This window comes from Polypterus senegalus, chromosome 15 (genome assembly GCF_016835505.1).
Source record: "Polypterus senegalus isolate Bchr_013 chromosome 15, ASM1683550v1, whole genome shotgun sequence".
Taxonomy (NCBI): domain Eukaryota; kingdom Metazoa; phylum Chordata; class Cladistia; order Polypteriformes; family Polypteridae; genus Polypterus; species Polypterus senegalus.
The window spans coordinates 30,679,354-30,698,754 of record NC_053168.1 but is presented as its reverse complement, the minus strand read 5'-3'; the positions used below and the strand labels follow the sequence as shown (position 1 = coordinate 30,698,754).

Here is a 19,401-nt window from a genome sequence, read left to right as displayed (position 1 = left end):
ACAAGTGTCTTGGGCTTTACTGTGTCTTGGTTTTGAGGCTCAGTGGTGCCCCCTTGTGGTCAAATGGCTTTTATTCAAGAACGGCTTACTTCTAAACCACCTACTTTTTGTAATCTCAGAGTGTGTTTCGGTGATATTGTGTGGTTCCTCCCTTAAACTCCATTCTGTCTCAATATTTGGAGAAAGCATTATATGTGAAACAATTAAGAACTGGAGTAACAATTAAGGAAACAACTAGGAAACAATTAAGAACTGGAGTTCTACTGTTGTGTGTCACATTTCAGGTAGAGATCTTTGCTGCTTATTGTGGATATACAGAAGGGTGGGTGGAATGATATTTTCAGGATTGCGTGACTGTTAGTCAGTTCCACGTGAAGTAATAATCTAACTTATTTCTGTCCTTCATTATGAGAAACTTCCTAAAGTTCCCTACAAGTCATACATGGAAAAAGATAATACAGTAAGGTAAATCTAAAAGCTATTTTTAAACTATTTCTAAAACACCATGTGTTGATATTTATGGTATCTCCACTCACTAGCAGCTAACTGGGTGTGAGCGAGTGTGTCTGGTGCTGGACCAGTAGCTCAACCAGTATCACTTCATACTTGATCCGCTTCAGCTTCCCCTGAGCTTGTAATGGAGAAAGTGGCTTTCATGAATGTAATTGTCCAGGGGTTTCTGTGTTTTTTGGTTTGGTAAAGAATTATAAATCTGCATTTAATGTGTTTCAAAGAAATAAAAATCTTTAACATTTTGTTAATAAAGCTGCTTTTTTTTACAGGAAGGAATGACTGCAGTTCATTTAGCTGCTAAGTATGGACATATTAACGTTCTTGATGCCCTGAAAGGAACCATGTCCTTTAAGATACACAGCACTAAGGCAAGACATTTTCTTTTTCTGTCCGGAGTTACTTTTATATTGTTACTGTAAGAAAATGTAAGGGTGAGACAGACGTCTGAGAAAGTTCATTCAAATTAGAGCAGGCAGTGTTGCCCTGGTTAAGACGCTGGACCTAGGACTTGATGTTTTACGGTCAAATCTCACCACTGACAATGTGTGCACGGAGCAGAACAGGCATCCCGGCCAGGAAGGAGGATGGTTTCCTACCCGGACAGGAGGCCAGAATGCAAAGACAGACAGAGTGGGGAGTTGATAAAAAACTGAGCAAGTCACTTCACCCACCTGTGCTCCTATAGGACAAAACAAAAAGAAATGTCACCAATTGTATCTCAAATGTTGTAAGTTGATTTGGATAAAGGTGTAGGCCAAATAAATAAATGTAAATGTATTTGAACAAGCTATTCAAACTTGCTATGATTGATTTTTTTGAAATTTGTAACTTAATTTTTATGTATTTCGAGATTTGGGTTTTGATAAATTTTTATTTTTATTTATTTTCATGCCATCAATTTGCTTTCCACAGACGTCACCATTTTGGGTATTTTTTGCTGACTGTAGACATTTTGTTGTTAACAACGGTGCTCGATCACTGCAACATGACAACAGGAAGTTGTGTTATGTGCCTTCAGGGCTCAGATATTATATAAGACTAGGCTGACCCGCCTTTTAAGGCGACCGACTATTAAGTTGACCACTTCTTAAGGCAATTCAATATGTAGATCAATTTGATATTTTATACAAACTCATTAATTTGGTTATGTTGCATTTGAGCGGTATTACTTTAATACTCGTAGTTTCTGTTATTTTTGTGATGAAATTTAAACTTTTTTTCTATATTGAGGTCGCCCTTTTGAACCCCCCTGATATTTACTACGCGGTGAGGCATTTGTACTCCATCAACATTAATTATTTTCAGAGACATCATTTTGTCTATTTTTTTCCAAAAGCAAGGGAACGATGGGAACACCAGAACTCACATCATGTCGCTTCGTACCGCAAGCTGCAAGTAGTAAGTCTGTGATAAGCGGAATACCGCTACGCTTTCCACTCACGGGACGGAAGGACAATCCCGACCACTTTTATATAGTAAGAAAGGAGAAGAAGATATCGCACAGTCTGAAGTAGAAAATCAACTTTTACCTGGAAAAACGAAACTAGAAATCCCATCGTGCATTGCAAAATGGACGGGCGTGTGTGAACCTCCGCGCCTGCGTAGCACTCACGGACGGAAGGACACCCGACCACTTTTATATAGAAGGATGGTGGCAGGCTGTTTTTGGCATCTGCATTTTTGCCTAATTTTTTAAAAAATATTTGCGTTGTGTATCTAGAAGCAAATCTCTTTGGTATTTTGAAATTTTGCCATTGATTTCCGACTTACATATTGAGCTTTGGTCTCTCTGGGTTTGACCCCTATCTTTTTTCAGTGTGCAGCACATTGCAGATCTCCTATTTCATGTCCGCTGTCTAGTTTTCCAGTGCTTTGTAAATCGTATTCACACTGTTGAGTTTGTTATTCACTGGATCACTTACATTATTTCTGAATTACTGTCTAACTAACAGCTTCATGATTATTACAAGGTTTTTTATCTTGTTCCCGATATTCAGACTGGACTGACTGCACTTCACGTGGCGGCTCAGTTTGGTCAGGTGGATTTCGTCCGGGAGATTCTCACAAAGGTACCAGCAACTGTGCAGAGTGAAGTTCCACAAAGCACCATGGAGGGGAGGCTCATCAGAGAACACACGAGTGAGGTAATGGTTTATATAATTAGAAAGAAAAAATTAAACAGCCTGACAATGAAGTATTACCTTATGCTGTTCTTCTAAGTAGACAAGAGTTTTTCTATTCTGAATATTACGAAATATTGATTTTCTAAGCTGTTGAAGTATTTTTTTAATTTTATCAAGCTTTAAATAAAATCTCAAAAAGCAAAACACAATTAAACCAAGAGTATTAAGTTAAAGGTTTCATAAAATGAATATCTGTTAAAACAAGTGATGAGAGAAAAAGGCAAGTATTGATTCAAGTATGGATTTTCAGAAAAGACACAAAGATTTGTTTTGCAAAATTGTGAAATGCGAAACTCACAAAACTATTTTTTGCTGGGTTTTGAATGTTTAATTTGGATGGAAAACAAGGAATACAGGACCCTGCTGTATACATACTTCTGTGTTTGCCTGGGTGCTTTTCTGCAACTGTGCAAAGTGTGTAATACTCCATACTCTACTCCATCACAGCAGGGGAACACAGAACATTCTTTAAAAATATGACAGGCTGCATATTTTTCACATGAAGACACACTAAAATGCACCGATGTGCACATTACTGTTCCCAGTTACCGCCTTATTCTAGTTGAGCATATGCATAATTCCAGTGAGGATCTTTATTTAAAGATAGATAGATAAATATATTTATACATATATTGTGAGACTTGAACTCTTTTGAGACTCCCCCCAAAGGCACCACACACAGAAGCGTGACTGCCACGCTGTCTGTCACTGAGGGAACCACAGCAGATTCGCAGCGCCGCAGAAACAACTACAAGCTGCCCGCTGCCATGCACAAAGCGCCAGTTGCCTGATGGGTGATGCAGGGAATAGTATTACTTGGCGACTAACCTGGCCCCGACCCTGCTTGATTGCTGTGTCTGTGTATAGTGGAATGGTAGAGCCCGCTACAATAAATAACCGTACTGTTCCTGTTTCGAGTTGAATAAAGCTGGTTTTGCTAAAGTACGGAGACTCAGCCTTGTCTTTGGGGTCCAAGACACCGACTCACACATTCCAATATATATATATATATATATATATATATATATATATATATATATATATATATATATATGTGCTAAAACCACTTGTATCACATATATATATATTGTCACTAAAAGCAGAAACAGACATAAAAAGGTTTGGGGCAGCAACCCATATAATTTACCCTGGCTGCAAATGGGTAAGTTGATAGTACTGATGTGCTCAGAACAGAGTCCAAAACAGAAATGATTAGGTTAATCAAGTATTGTGGCTTTAAAGGCCAGAAAAGGAAGTGAAGTCATTGAAAGGACCGGAACAGGAAGTCTTTTTGGTCATGGGTTCTTACCCCTGAAGTGATGTTATCCAAGGGCCCAGAACCAGAAGTGACGTCATTAGGGCCAGGTGGAATTTCCCATGAATGGTCTGCAAGAAAGTGAGAAAAAAGGTCAGTTCACCTTGCCACCCCCTGGTCTGGTGTGGAATTACTGTTATTTATACCCTTTAGCTGTCTTCCATGTGCACGTGTTTGACACTCACTCACTGACTCATCACTAATTCTCCAAGTTCCCGTGTAGGTAGAAGGCTGAAATTTGGCGGGCTCATTCCTTACAGCTTCCTTACAAAAGTTGGGCAGGTTTCATTTCAAAATTCTACGCGTAATGGTCATAACTGGAAGCTATTTTTCTCCATATACTGCAATGGAGTTGAGCTCGAAAGCCGTGGGGGACAGAGTTTTGTGTGACATCATCACGCCTCCCACGTAATCACGTGAACTGACTGCCAACGCAGTACGTAGAAAACCAGGAAGACCTCCAAAAAGCGCTGAAGAACATACATTATATAATTGAGAAGGCAGCAAAACAATAAGAAGCGAGCGAGTGACATATACTACCATATTCATGACTGATGCTACCTCGGAAAGAAAGCAATGTGTAAACCTAAAGTTTAAATTAAGTTCATAGACAGGCTGCCGCTGGCGTTTGTCATGCCCACGGGTAATGCGGGATACAAGTTTAATGAGAGGACGCAGGATATAAATGAGAGTTTTGATCACTTTGTAACTAAGTTAAAATTACTGGTGAAGGGCTGTGCTTATGCAAATTCTGAGAGACTGTGTTTGTGGGGGATTGACAGTTAAGGCGGGTGGGAGAGTCACGTCATCATCTCCCCTCCCATTCACCTCATTTCGCTCTGAGCTGAGCTCCGCGGCTAACGCCGTCTTCCGAAGCAACTTCGTCAGACTGCCACCAAATACTCACAGAAAAATCCACAAGTTAATACACACGCTGTCTCTACAGTTTCTCCACACTGAATCCTCCAGGCACTACTTACAAAAGGTTACACTGACAATCGTGTTACGTTATTTTTAAAATCTTTCCTTTTCTTAGCACAAGCACAGCTGAGAAGCTTTGATGCATGTGCTCCATAACGCGTTAAAAAATAATGCATTTAATCACACTTTGCATTACAAACAAAGGGGAAATTCTTTCAATGCATGATTTCCTGGTACACCGATTACATTGATCAGCGCTTCCCGATTCATTTTTTTCATTAGCGTCGGAATTTATAAAGTCATTCCTGATTATGTAAAGTCAACATTGGAGTATATAAACTCACTCCTGAATATATAAAGTGAAAGTCAAAATCTATTGATTGAAAAGACCCTGAACTGAACTAAGTTAACAAAAATGTATTCAGAAAAATAAATTAAAAAAACACTGTTCGGTTATAGTTTTGAAAATGATGCATTTTTTTATGCCCTGCCCAGGATTGGTTCTTGCCTTGCGCCCAGTGTTGGCTAGGATTGGCTCCAGCAGACCCCCGGGACCCTGTGGTTGGATTCATCGGGTTGGGAAATAGTATATATTCAAGTTTTGACTTTATATATTCCAGGGCTGACTTTATATATTCAAGTTTTGACTTTATATATTCAGAAAAAAGTTTTGACTTTATATATACCGACGCTGACTTTATATATTTGCATCTTATTGCTAATAAGTGTAAATAAAATGGAAGCTTGGTGGCACTATTTTTCCACAACAGACAAGCTGACAGAAGGTAAAAGCACTAAGAAAATATTTAATCTTTTTCTTCTTTAAATCGTGCTCCTCCAGCACCACAGCCACCAATAAACACATGTAAATCCACAATAATACACAATACTCTTCTCCTCCACACCTCCCAGCAAGCTCTGTCCTACTCCTCCTGACTCTGGCTCACTTGCTGGGTTTCCACCAGTCCTTTATATAGTCCTTGACTGGAAGTGCTTCTATTCTTCCTCCCACGTGACTTGCCAGCACTTCCGGGTCAGCTGGAGAATTCAGGTTTTAATCAGTACTTTGGGGTTTCCGTTGTCATAGTCCATTAGTAATTCAGGCCTAGGTGAGAATTTGTTCCTCCACCAAGTTCCCACAGTGTCTCCTGGCAGCACCCATGGTACCCAGCAGGGCTGTGCTGCCGATCTCTAAATCCCATAGTGCCCTGCGGGCATCTGGGACACTGCTGCTATCCAAGGAATCTGCCATCTATCATCTTGAGGGTGGCAGTGTCTTTGATAAGCTGCCTTCCCCCATCCTTCCACTGCTGGGGCCTCCGGCCCTTACACAAGGAGCAATTAAAAAGCAAGAATACAGCTGTTTAAGACTAAAATAAGCAATAAGTGTTCAGAATTTTAATGAACAAGACGACTAAAATTAAACAAAAGTGTTACTTGAGCAATAAGTGTACTTCTTATTAAGCAATTAGGTTGGAGCAAAAACCTGCAGCTACTGCAGCCCTCCAGGAACGACTTTGCCCAACCCTAATTTAAAACAATATTGTATATGCAAATAAAATGAATCAATCATTGGTTAAACTTTAATTACATTTCTTTTGTACCTAATGTATTGGAAACATTCTATTTATATTTTTATTGTGTTCATGAATGCAATGAAAATAACTGTTCACAATTAAAATTATATTTTATAAGTTTAATTCTGCACACTTCTGTTATTTGTCCATTACTCATCCATAAGTGCTGTGCTCCTGTCTAATATTTCAGCCTTCTTTTCACTCATGGCAGGGCGTGCTGTTATATCTAGTTGTTAAAGATCTGTCAGGTTTACAGATTTCTTTCTATTCTTCCACTCGTATTATGGCTATTGACTCTGTCGCTGTACTTCTTGATTTACAAATTTGTCTCATATCCTGGCCATTGTTTATTTGATTCCTGTCCTCCCACTTGCGACCTTGGCTTGTTGATACTTTTTTGACCCATCTTCTGAGTTCATTTTACTTTAATTTGCTTCTGCCCTATACAAGTGTGTAAAGAAAAAACAAACACACTTGTGAAAGAAAATGGAAAGTAAGCCTATGATTATATCCAGTGCAGCAACATAGAAGTTGAGCTGGCCTTGTATGGTGACCTGCATAATGCCTCACGGTGACTGTGACTGCCAAGTCAGAAGGTTTCTTTCTTTGTTGTCATTCTGGTATGTGTCCAGACCTTATTGTGTATACAGTATATACTGTTTATTTAAAGAGCTTCTGCTAAAAGCCACATTTCCCCCTCTAAAAAAATCTATCTATCTATCTATCTATCTATCTATCTATCTATCTATCTATCTATCTATCTATCTATCTATCTATCTATCTATCTGAATCTTTTGTCTCTATCTACGTAATCAATTGTATCCTGCCTGAAGAAGAGGCCTGAGCTGCCTCATAAACTTACATTATGTTATCTTTAAAAAAATAAAAGGTATCATTTAGCTTGACTTCTCATTGTAAAGGAAGATGAAAATTTCAACAAAATGTATAAATACACTGAAGTCAATATCGAAGAAGTTCTTGTTTTTTTGTGTGTGAATACAAACAGATACATTTCTTTTACTGTATTACTGTAATTAATAAACCTGAAATATCAATATGCCTTTATCTCAAAGTTGCAGGATGTATCTCACAGCCAGACATGTCTTTTGGGCAGCTGGCAATGCTGTTATATAATTTTTGTAGGCTTAATTTATTTATATTTCACTTATGAACAGTCTGGATATACTCCTCTACATCTTGCTGCACAGTCGGGCCATGAAAATCTTGTGAGGCTCCTGCTCAATTATCCTGGAGTACAAGCAGATGCACAGACACACCTTCAGGTAGGCCATTTTCAGAAACTGCTTTTGGTTATTTTTTGTTAAAATGTTTCATCAAGATGGGCATTGTTCTGACAATAGTCATCCGTTCATTCATCCAGTTTGTGGACTCATCTTTCTCAGAAGAGAACCACAGGAACTGTCTGACCCGTCTGTATTACCCTTAAAGCACAAAGCACTCTATTAAGTAATTACATTTACATAGCGCTTTTCTAGCCAACCCAAAACACTTTACAGATTGTGGTAAACCACTTCAACCTCCACCAATGTGCAGCATCCACCTAGATAATGCAACAGCAGCCTTTTTTACGCCAATATATTCACCACACATCAGCTGTTATGTGGTGAAGGGGTGAGAGGGATAATTAGCCAGTTAGAGACAAGGGTCCAGAATGAACAAAACTGTGATGGGCAATTTAGCCAAGATATTGCGGTACACCCAACTCTTTCCAATAGATACCCAGGGATCTTTAATGACCACCGAAAGTCAGGTCTCAAATGAATTGCGATGTCAATTTTTACTGGACAGTGTCCCTATCACTACACTGGGGCATTACGATCCACCCACAGACCACAGGGTAAGTGCCCACTGAAGGCCTCACCAGAACCTCTTCCAACAGCAACCCTAGCTTTTCCTAGGTGGTCTCCCATCCAAGTACTAGCCAGGCCCAAATCTGCTTAGCTTCAGGTGGATTACCTGTTGTGAAGTGTAGGTGATATGGCTACTGTATGGGATGCTGGGTCTCATAATGGCACTGTCAGCTACACATCTATACATGGCCAGCTTTGACCCTTCAGTTAATCTGACATGCACGTCAATATTTTGTCAAAGCTCCAGGTAACTGTGGGTACCAGCCTGGTCACTGTCCATATCTGCCTGTGTCTCCATATTTTCTTTTTTGATTACCTTATCCCAAAGAAGTATAGCAATTGTGGCCCTTTGACAGTAAATCAGAAGGTTACGGGTTCAATGCCTCAAAGTGCGATCTTGAGCTGGGCTGCGAAAGTACAAAATTTCTGTAAGCAGCTGCATCGTAATGTAAATGTAAGTCACCTTGTATTAAAGTTCGAAGTGTACAATAACGGTTCTGTAGACTTGGCCCTGGCTCCCCAGCGCCATGCATGGATGGATGTTCTTCTTTTGCTAAGAATGTTGTAGTCATGGGTTGTTTTGTTTATTTTGATGTCTTCCTTTTTGTCTCAGGGCTCAACTCCTCTTCATCTTGCTGCTCAGAATGGTCACACAGCTGTAGTGGGACTCCTTCTTAGCAAATCAACATCTCACCTACTTTTGAAAGACAAACGTGGACGCACATGTCTCCATTTGGCTGCAGCTAATGGCCATTCTCAGATGGTGCGGGTACTGCTGGGTCAAGGGGCTGAAATCAACGATGTGGATAAGGTACTATAAGTTTGATGTGACCACAGAAATGAATGACATCTGTGACGCTAGACTTGGAACAGTAAACTCATTTGTTGAATTTGCTGTTTTTAAGATAGAGGGGCTTTTGTTCAATCTGTTCAAGATATCTCAACAAAACCAAACCTTCTCAACAAATTTATTTGAAAAACAAGTGAGTTAAATTTCAACCAAATCAGTCCATGAGGGTCTGTGTTGTTTCTTGCGGACAGACAGAGCAAACAGACAGTCGTGACTAATGTAGTAGGTGCTTCTCGCATTATATGTGAACACACCTAAAAACAAGTTTATAAAATGGCTGGAGGAATGAAAAGTGTGAATTACTTTTTTTTATAATAACAGTTGAACATCACAGCATACGCCGCATTAAGTTAAAAAATAATTTTTAGCTACTCTACTAATTCTATAAACCTTTCCTTAACTACCAAATTAATAAAATGCAAATTACCATTCGTTTAACTTCTCAAATACCACATTTTTAATATACTTACTATATTTGTTCCACCCAAACTCCCAGAATGGCTGGACGCCACTCCACTTTGCAGCCAAGTCAGGATTCCTGGAGACAGTGCGGTTCCTGGTGGAGAGTGGAGCCTCTTCCAAACTCGAGTGTAAGGAAGGGAAGCTGCCAATTCAGTATGCGGCGGAGGAGAATCACCAGGAAACCCTGAGCTTCCTACTGAGGAGAGGCAGCAACTCTTTAAAACTCATTGAAGACAGGAAGGTGAGCGGGAGATTAAGAGCTTCCTTATTTCAACAGTTATGACTTTATTACTTCCGATATGAACACAGCAAGAAACAAAAGAACCAAAATATAAAGAGCATTAACATGTTGACAGTAGTTGCATGCCTCACAGCTCCGTGAGACTGGGTTCAGATCTCAGCACAGTCACCATATGTGTGGCGTTTGAATGTTTCCCCCGTTAGTTTGTGCATTTTCCTCTAGGACCACCATTTTTACTTTAGACATGCATGTTTGGTTATTTGGCACACACTAAATTGGTCATTATGACTGAATGTGTGAGTGTGCAAGTGTGACCTGCAGTCGAATGACTGCTCTTGACCCTGAGTAGAAAATGGACAGATGTATGGGGGAAGGGGGACCCAAAAATAGCGAGAATTAAAAAAAAAATCAAATATTTTTGTGAACATTTCCAAAATGTAATCACCCTTAAAATGCTCTCCTTGAGGCACAATACCCTTGCCCCACTGCTTTTTCCATTGTTCAAAACTGCCCTGAAAGCCTTCAGTGCCTCCATTGTTTGCTTCTTGACCTCCTCTACATCCTGAAAACGCTTTCCTTTGAAGGTCCCTCTTCATTCTTGGAAATAAGAAAATATCACAGGGTGCAAGGTCCAGGGAGTGGAGGGGGGTAGGAAACCATTGTCACCCCGTTTTTCATGAGAAACTGGCACACGCTCAATGCTGTGTGGGTGAGAGTGTTGTCATGATGCAGAAGCCACTCGTCTGATTGCCACAATTTGGGTCAATGAGCACTTTAAGGTAAAAACCCCTTGCCTGGCTAAAAACTTCTTCTTTGAAAGCCTCTCAAAGCATTGTGAAAGCTTCTGCTGCTGTTTTCCCCAAATGGAAACAGAACTTGATGCAAACACGTTATTCTTTCAAGACTACCATCACAAAATGGACGAAGACAGTAACAGAGGCTCAAGAAAAAACATTAGATTGACCTTACAGACCTTTCCCCAAGGACGTTGCTTGGCCAAATGATGCAGAGGGCAGTCTAGTACATGCAAACGTTGGAACTAACGCCCCACCAGCCTCCAGAAAAACATTCTCGTTATTTTTGGGTCCTCCCTAGTATAGTAGATTTTATGTTTATATGGGGCTTAGTCCCTTTGCAGTCAAACACATTGTCATCCTCTTCGGCCACTCTGTGGTTCTACATGCTCCTGGTTGCCTTCTCCCAAGCCTGCGCATGTACACCTCTGGCTATGCCTCACACTGATCACCTCGCGTTAGGGGCAACATGATGTGCCACACTATTCCCAGCACCCCAAATTAATCTAAAACGACTCAAGGCTCACCACCAGCCACAAATCCAGGCCAATGGGCTTCTCAGAAGTGGTCTTCTATTAGTGCTTTATCTGCTGTTCCCTACTCCCAGGAGCTGCTTTTATTGCTAGTTTCTACAGGTAGCACCCCTTCTTCTGACAGCCTGTGGCCACCAGAGAAACATGTTCCTTTCAGATCTGGAGAAGGGACATTATTTATTATTCAAGAATTTTCTCTGAGGTTCATCTACGGTCTAATCACCTGATATCTGGTCACATGAATGAAGTTTAACGCCCCGTGTCTGCTCACAATTCTTAAATTTAGCCCCACACTACAATGCTTTGAGTTGGGTCTCACAGGTACCACAGGATTTCCGCAGAAATGCAGACGTCTATCTCAGGGCTTATGAAGTGAGTGATTGTAATGGAAATCCAGTTTAACTTGGCCCACAAGCAGTTATATTTTAAAGAATTGAGTGTTATTACCACATCACCTGCTGTTCCTTAGTGTATGCCTGGGTTTGACTTGGATCCAGCATCTTTATTTTTGTTTTCTTTTATTTTCTTTACATTTATTTAGTGATTTCCTCACTACTCAGACTGCTTCAGTGAGCGAGGAGCCACTTCAACAGCCACTCGTGTGTAGCATCCAACTGGATGATGTGACGGCAGCCATTTTTATGGCAGTTCTCTCACCTTGCATTAGCTGTTAGTTGGTGAAGTGGTGAGACAGGGGATTATTAGGGGGCCAGAATTACTACGTTGTGGTGGGCAATTTAGCCTGGACATCGGGATACACCCTGCTCTTTATGAAGGATGTCCAATGATCTTTTATGACCACAAAGAGTCAGGACACAGGTTTTATGTGTCATCTGAAGGACGGCACCATTTTGGAAGCACAGTGTCCCCGCCACTGCATTGGGGCATTAGGATACGCATACAGACCACACGGTAAGCACCCCCTGCTGACCTCACAAATACCTCTTCCTTCAGCAACCCAAGCTTTTCCTAGATGGCCTCCCATTCAAGTACTGGCCAGGCCCAAACACGCTGTGATTGAATCTCATGTTGTCTGTGCACAGTTTGTATACTCTTCCCAGGTCCACATGGAGTTTTCTTACAGATTCCCCCCAGTCCTGGAAGAAATGTGTGGTTGGTTGATTGGCTGGTCTGAATTGGCCCTTTTTGAGTTTATGTGTGTGTGAGTCACCTCCCATGATAGGCTGGTAGCTTGTCCAGTTATTTCCAACCTTGCTCCGGCCCCCTGAAGTGAGTGAAGTGGGTTGCAGAATATTATATTCCAAATAAAGAAGCGTCTTGTCTTGTGACTTGTCCTGAAGATGGCAGCATGCCCTAGCATAATACAAGGAAAAAGGATTTTAGGAGCTTTATTTTGTAACAAGTCATTTTTTAATGTGTATGTACACTGTAGGCATGTGAACATAATGACAATATTTTAGACCAGTATTTTAGATACTGTAAAGAAATACAAGATCTGATCATGTAATTTAATATTCTTTCTTCTATGGTTTGCAGTTAATGTTGTATAGTTTTAAAAGCAAGCTAATGTTTTTTACAGTGGGTTTAGACAGTATTTGGACTTCTTCTCTATTATCACATTTGTGTCACTGTGTTTTAGCCTTGTGCTAAAATGATTTCAATTCCTTTATCCCCACATCAGCATGTCAAGTACATTGTCAACTCTGAGACTTTCTATAGATACGTGTGTGCCTCTCCTAATCACGTGCAATCAAAACAAGGTGTAGAAACGTCTCAGTGATGATCAGTGGAATGGGATGCATCTGAGCCAAATTTCAAGTGTCAAAGCAATGGGTCTGAATACTTTTGTCAATGTGGTATTTCAATTTTTGCTTTTTAATACACTTTCAAATTTTTTTGTAAACATGTTTTCATGTTCTGCGGTGGGCTGGCGTCCTGCCCGGGGTTTGTTTCCAGCCTTGCGCCCTGTGTTGGCTGGGATTGGTTCCAGTAGACCCCCGTGACCCTGTAGTTAGGATATAGCGGGTTGGATAATGGATGGATGGATGTTTTCATGTTGTCTTTATGGATATTGTGTGGATGGATGGGTAAAAATGGCAAATGCATCTATTTTTAATTAACTGTACAACATAACAATGTGTGCAAAAATTGAAGGGGTTTGCATACTTTCTGAATCCATTGTATGTTCAATAATTGCATCACTGTGGTGAAAATTATTGCAAATTTAAAACTCGAAGAGACTCCTATTATTATGGAAGCATCAGAAAGCCTTGAATAATGAAATGAGTCTTGAATACTGAGTACGGCTTGGCACGTGAGACCTAATTTGACTGTGTCCTCTCAGGTCATCATAGCACAATTATGTTATTATCATTTTTTTTCATTCCAGTTTATTTTTGACCTAATGGTATGTGGGAAAATGAACAAAAACAAAGTAATTGTGGAGTTCGTCCTTCACTCCCCAGCTCCTCTGAACACGGCTGTGAAGCTCTCCCGTGCCTTCAATGTCACAGCCCTCAAGGAGAAAGAACGTTCGATGGACCTTCTCAATGCAGCTAAGTGCTGTGAAGGCATGGCCACCGAACTCCTCACTGTGGCCTCTGGTGGGAAAAGTGCTGGTTACATCCTGCGTGCTGTAGACCACAGGAACACATCTATGCTCGACTGCCTGATTGAGAGTCAACAGAAGGATGTGGTTGCCCATCCAGCTGTGCAGAAGTACCTTACAGAAGTCTGGTATGGAAATTTAAAGTGGGCAACATGGAAAATAGCTCTTTTGTTTTTTTGTTTCCTTCTGTGCCCCCCAGTATGGCTCATTTTTTCACTGCCACTGAGGCACAGGTTTAATAAGATTCCCATTATTAAGTTCATGAGCCATTTGGTCTCTCACATCTTCCTAATATTACTTTTTATCTTAACTATTGTCTATCCTCCCATAAACCCTATATATTTGGGACATATGTTGCCGGCCTGGAATGAGTGGCTTCTTCTTGCCTGGCTTGCTGGTGTTCTAGTCTCAGAATTAACCCATCCAGGAGAAAGAGTAGGCCTTGCCTGGATTCGTGTTTTGGTCCTGGGTTTTTCTGCCATCGGATTTTTCTGCCACATTCTTGCAATTGCCTTCCACATTCCTGATCGGCTAAACTGCCTATTTGTCCGTAACATTTTTTTATCAATTTCCATGACCCTTAGCTTTATGCAGTTCCTTGAGTTTTTGACTTTTCACCACCTCTTTGGTCCCTGGGCGATTATAATCCGTGACCTTATGAAAGACTTGGCACGATTTGCAGTCATCCTTGTGCTTTTTGAAATTGCCTTTACCATGAATCTCTCTGCTATATATCAACCAGTATACCCAGTGGATACATCCATAGAGAACCACACAAGTAATGACAATGGTACAAAAATCCAAACGCCTCTGGAAATTTCCTTCAAGCTCTTCTTTGCTCTTTTTGGATTAGTTGACCCTGATTCTATGCCTCCTCTTATCCGGACACCTGCCTTCACTAAAGCAATCACTAATTTTATTTTTGGCGTGTATTTGGTGGTCACAGTTATTGTGTTAATAAACTTACTGATCGCCATGATGAGTGATACCTATCAAAGGATTCAGGCCCAGTCTGATACAGAGTGGAAGTTTGGAAGAGCCATGCTGATTCGGGACATGAACAGGAAGTCTGGTACACCATCACCTTTCAACTTATTTACAGTCCTGTACTTCTATGTCAAGACACTGTGCAAGCATGGTGGTGAGTATTGAATGTGTTTCTATCTTTTAAATAGATTGGTGCATAGATATGAAAGGCACTGTATTAGATAGATAGATAGATAGATAGATAGATAGATAGATAGATAGATAGATAGATAGATAGATAGATAGATAGAGGGCGCTGTCATCCCCTTGAACCCTCAGATCAGACGCCAGACACCAGATAAAAGTCCAATATTTTGTTTTATTACAATAATAAAGTGCATAAAGCACCCTCCACTCCTCTCTATTCATAAATCAATACACTATACAATTCTCAATACACAATCCTCCACTCTCCCAAACGAGTTGTCCCCTGCCACCTGACTCAGCTCATCTGTCAGGGATTTCCCAGAGTCCTTTATAGTCCATGACCTGGAAGTGCTTCTGAATCCTCAGTCCATGTGACTTCTTAGCACTTCCGGGTCAGATCAAAACTCTTCTTTTTTCATCCCGGAACTATGTCATTTCCTCTGTCCCAGGACGTACTTCCGGATTATAGAGCAAATAAAAGTCTCTGAGCCACCCTGCAGCATCCCCTTGCGGCCGCCATGGTATCCAGCAGGGCTGTGAAGGAAAACTCCAATGTCTATAATGCCCTGCTGGAATTCGGGGCACCTCCATGCTGCCGGAAGGGCTCCATCTAGCGGCGTGGGGTTATTGGCCGGGATGAACAACTAGATAGATAGATAGATAGATAGATAGATAGATAGATAGATATGAAAGGCACTATATAATGATAGATAGATAGATAGATAGATAGATAGATAGATAGATAGATAGATGCACTTATACAAAGTAACTGATTAGTCATAGTGGTGCATTTGATTTTATGGGTTTCAAATGTGGGATCACAGGCTGATTTAATAACTTACTAAGTTTCACAAATGGAGTCAGTGGTAGAAATTGACTCAGAAACCTTGTAATTTAAATTCCAATATTCTACTGGCTGAAAATACATATTGCTAAATGGATATGATGTATTCTGATGTGGTTTGGAAGGAAGATTGTAATAGAATGACTTCACGTATGGATAGCTGTTAAATTACTTAGAATAAGCTGCGAAGAAGCTGTGAATTCAGGCCTGAAAATGGAGTTTTTTACCCTCGTATGTTCTAGCTTACTGTTATCCTTTTCAAAGCATCAAACATATTTTTGTGTGAATGCCTCAAAGTTAAAGGAATACTCTAGCTAAAAGTGATTTTTTTTAATGTTACCTACACTATGTAGTTTGTAATGACGGCTGAGAAAAACGTTTAGTCTCATGTTTTCATGGAAAACATTGATGATTTAATACAAGCAAGTGTTGACCAGTGGTGCCCAATGGCAAATGATGTGAAAAATATCCATTTAAAAAAAGAAAAAAAAGCTTACGTTACACGTGTCATATACTGTAATTTACATGACAGTTATTTAGTCGTGTGCTCAAAAAGCACAAAACGTATGCCGTTTTGCTAAAACTTACTTCTGCAATAATCAGCGCACAGCCTCATGGGATTGACTCTATGAATTGAAGGCAGGCCTCTTGACGAATGAATGAGGGGGAGAGGCTGGGCTTAAATTCACAATTGCCAATGTTTATTGTTTGCTAACCATTGCTGTTATTTCTGAATGTTCATTTAAAAAATGTCTCTCAAATTCATTCACCTTTCTCTTCTCTGATATTCAGCTACCAGTTTTACTTTTCTTGACAGTTAGTTAGTTGGTCAGTCAGTTAATGTCACCACATCATACCCTTTGAAGCATGGTGGGCTCCTCAGTTACAGCTCCACTTTCAAAGAAGGATTAGCTGTGATAGCCAAAGAAGAAGAGAAGATCAGTTTTTTTGCCATGCTTGTGCGTACAGTGATGTGACATGTGAATCTGCGAAGGAACGTTTGAGTAGACCTGCATGGGGATCACCAGAGTCCTAGGCCAGCTGATCAGATTCAAAACTAGTAATGCACATGGATGGGAGAAAAACCAAAGCTAAAAAGCACAAAAAATACAAAAGAAGTCAAAACACAAAGTACAAGAGACTGGAGAGACTCATATTTGTTGTATTCAGTAACATGTTTTATGTGTTCTGAGAGAATGTTGAGTCTGGTTGGCAGAGATCAAAAGTTGCCTTTCAAAAGAATTGTCGTGGTCATAGTAGAGGGTGAAGCACAAAAGCTGTTCGATCATTTACCAAAGTTTGAAAGGCAAAATCAAAGTCAAAATTAAAACAAAATCGCTTGTTTGTATACTTGACCACTACAATATTCTCTATTTTTAATGGCTTAGATTTTAGATTTTACTCAATATGTATGTGACATAAGAAACACATCATATCCACTACAATGTTTTTCATTCTTAACTGCAAAATGGCAGTACCCATGAAAACAACCACATGATCATTAGAAAAACAAACATACACATTTGCAACACAATGTCATCAATAGGAAAACAATATAAAATGAAAATGGTAAATGAACATAAAAATGATTAAATGGAAATTAATAAAAATTAATAATGCATCAAACCAAAAGCAGATGCATAATGTAATGTCACCTTGCTGACGACATGAACACTGAGGTAATCTAAGGAGATGAATCGAAGTTGACATTTGAGCAGGTGACATTTGAACAATTGGCATTACCCATCTCGGAGTAAACTGAGTTCTTCCACCAGCTCAGTACTCCTTTGTGTGCATCATTTTCCACCACTTTTTTTATACGTCTCGGATATGAAAGAGTAACTTTCACTATTAAAATTGTGCCATTTCACTTTTAATTATCATTAAAAAGAAACTTCTGTATGCACTCACATGTATGCCCCACCTTCTTTACAATCTGATCAGATCAAGGCCAATGAAAACTATTGATGAGGTGTTACTTCTCAATACCCAGTCATTGAACCTGCAATATTCAGTGGTAATTCCAGCATGTCGAAATGAGATCACAGCCAAGGATCTAAGAAGGCGCAATAAAGTGACTCAAATCTCAGGGCTTTTCATGCTGTCTTCTTTCACAGGTAAAATCTGTTGTTATCAGGGGAGAGAACTCATGACAGAAGAACATGAAGACCTGAGTCATATCTTAGACAACACCTCCTTAGACATGCTGACCCACACCCATGTCGGCTGGATACGCACAACTAAGCGGACACAGATTTCTCCAGAAGGTCTTTTTTTCCTTTGTTACATTTGGGGTTTCTTGGGTTATGCTAAAACTCTAATTTCATTAGTCCTACCAAAAAGTTAAATTTTGCAGATTACTAAACAACATCTTTTCTTCTTGAATACCGATACTCTTCCAGAATACATTTTATTAAGACTGTGAAGAACTTTCAAGTCTCTCATTGATAATTAGATGATTTGATAATCTGTTTGTCTTTAGAAGCCAAAATACAACAGTGCAGCAGAAGAAACTGTCCATCTCCCAATTGGAGGTTTCTCTCTGTACTGACCTACAAATAAACTTTTGTTGTATCCATTGAGTTATTTCTGTTGCGCGTAGACAATAATGCAACAGACTTCTCTTTTAGTGATACAATCTTTCAACTTTTGAAGCTGCATTTCAACCTCATGCTCGGTAGGCCCATCAAATCACCATCTTGTGTTCAGTGCCTATCATCTTTTGAAGTTTTCTGACCAACTATCTCTCTGAAGTCTTCTTTTCTCATACTGGTTCTATATAATTCTGGGAAGCATCATGTTTTCCATCTTGTTGCCTCAAGAAAGGAGCTTAACAAAATGTTGTGAATATTAGAGAAAATACCTAAACTGTAGCTGTTGAAGCTGCCTAATGAATTAAATGAGTTGTGGTGAGTCAGTGTCCTTCTAGGCAGCACCAGTGCAGGGTAGTAATCATGGCTGGATATCACTGTTCCAGTCTTGCACACATTTACAGTATGTACATACTATCTAAATCCCCCTAAGGACAAATAAAGTTCTATCTATCTATCTATCTATCTATCTATCTATCTATCTATCTATCTATCTATCTATCTATCTATCTATCTATCTATCTATCTATCTATCTATCTATCTATCTATCTATCTATCTATCTATCTAAAAAGCAACTGTGCAGAAAGAAGTTCTCCGCAGACGATGAAGTGAAAAATGACAAGGCCGCATTGCTAAAATTGATCTCGCAAAATACTCTATTACTTGTCTTTGAATCATTTTGAAACATTTTAAAAATGTATTTAATGTGAAAGATGCTACTTCGAAAAAGAAAAATGCTCCGAGCCTATGGAGTTACCTGATTCTGAAAAAAAATCAGTCTCAATACTTTTCAGTCATCCCTCAAATCTATCTATCTATCTATCTATCTATCTATCTATCTATCTATCTATCTATCTATCTATCTATCTATCTATCTATCTATCTATGACTGAGAACATGTCAGAGGGCGGCAGAGATACCTGGTGAAGCCTGGAGCTGGAGATGATATGGTATACATGCTA

General features: G+C 39.8%; 1 protein-coding gene across 2 annotated transcripts in view; it reads left to right on the top strand.

The window, feature by feature from the left end:
- trpn1 (transient receptor potential cation channel, subfamily N, member 1) overlaps positions 1 to 19,401 on the top strand; it is a 110,780-nt gene that overhangs the window by 89,444 nt on the left and 1,935 nt on the right. For both annotated transcript variants that reach the window (XM_039737390.1, XM_039737389.1), the window contains 7 exons: positions 783 to 881; positions 2,511 to 2,657; positions 7,685 to 7,792; positions 8,994 to 9,191; positions 9,727 to 9,933; positions 13,611 to 14,970; positions 17,964 to 18,113. In XM_039737390.1, the coding sequence (XP_039593324.1) occupies positions 783 to 881; positions 2,511 to 2,657; positions 7,685 to 7,792; positions 8,994 to 9,191; positions 9,727 to 9,933; positions 13,611 to 14,970; positions 17,964 to 18,113 (2,269 nt within the window). The remainder of the gene's footprint in view (positions 1 to 782; positions 882 to 2,510; positions 2,658 to 7,684; positions 7,793 to 8,993; positions 9,192 to 9,726; positions 9,934 to 13,610; positions 14,971 to 17,963; positions 18,114 to 19,401) is intronic.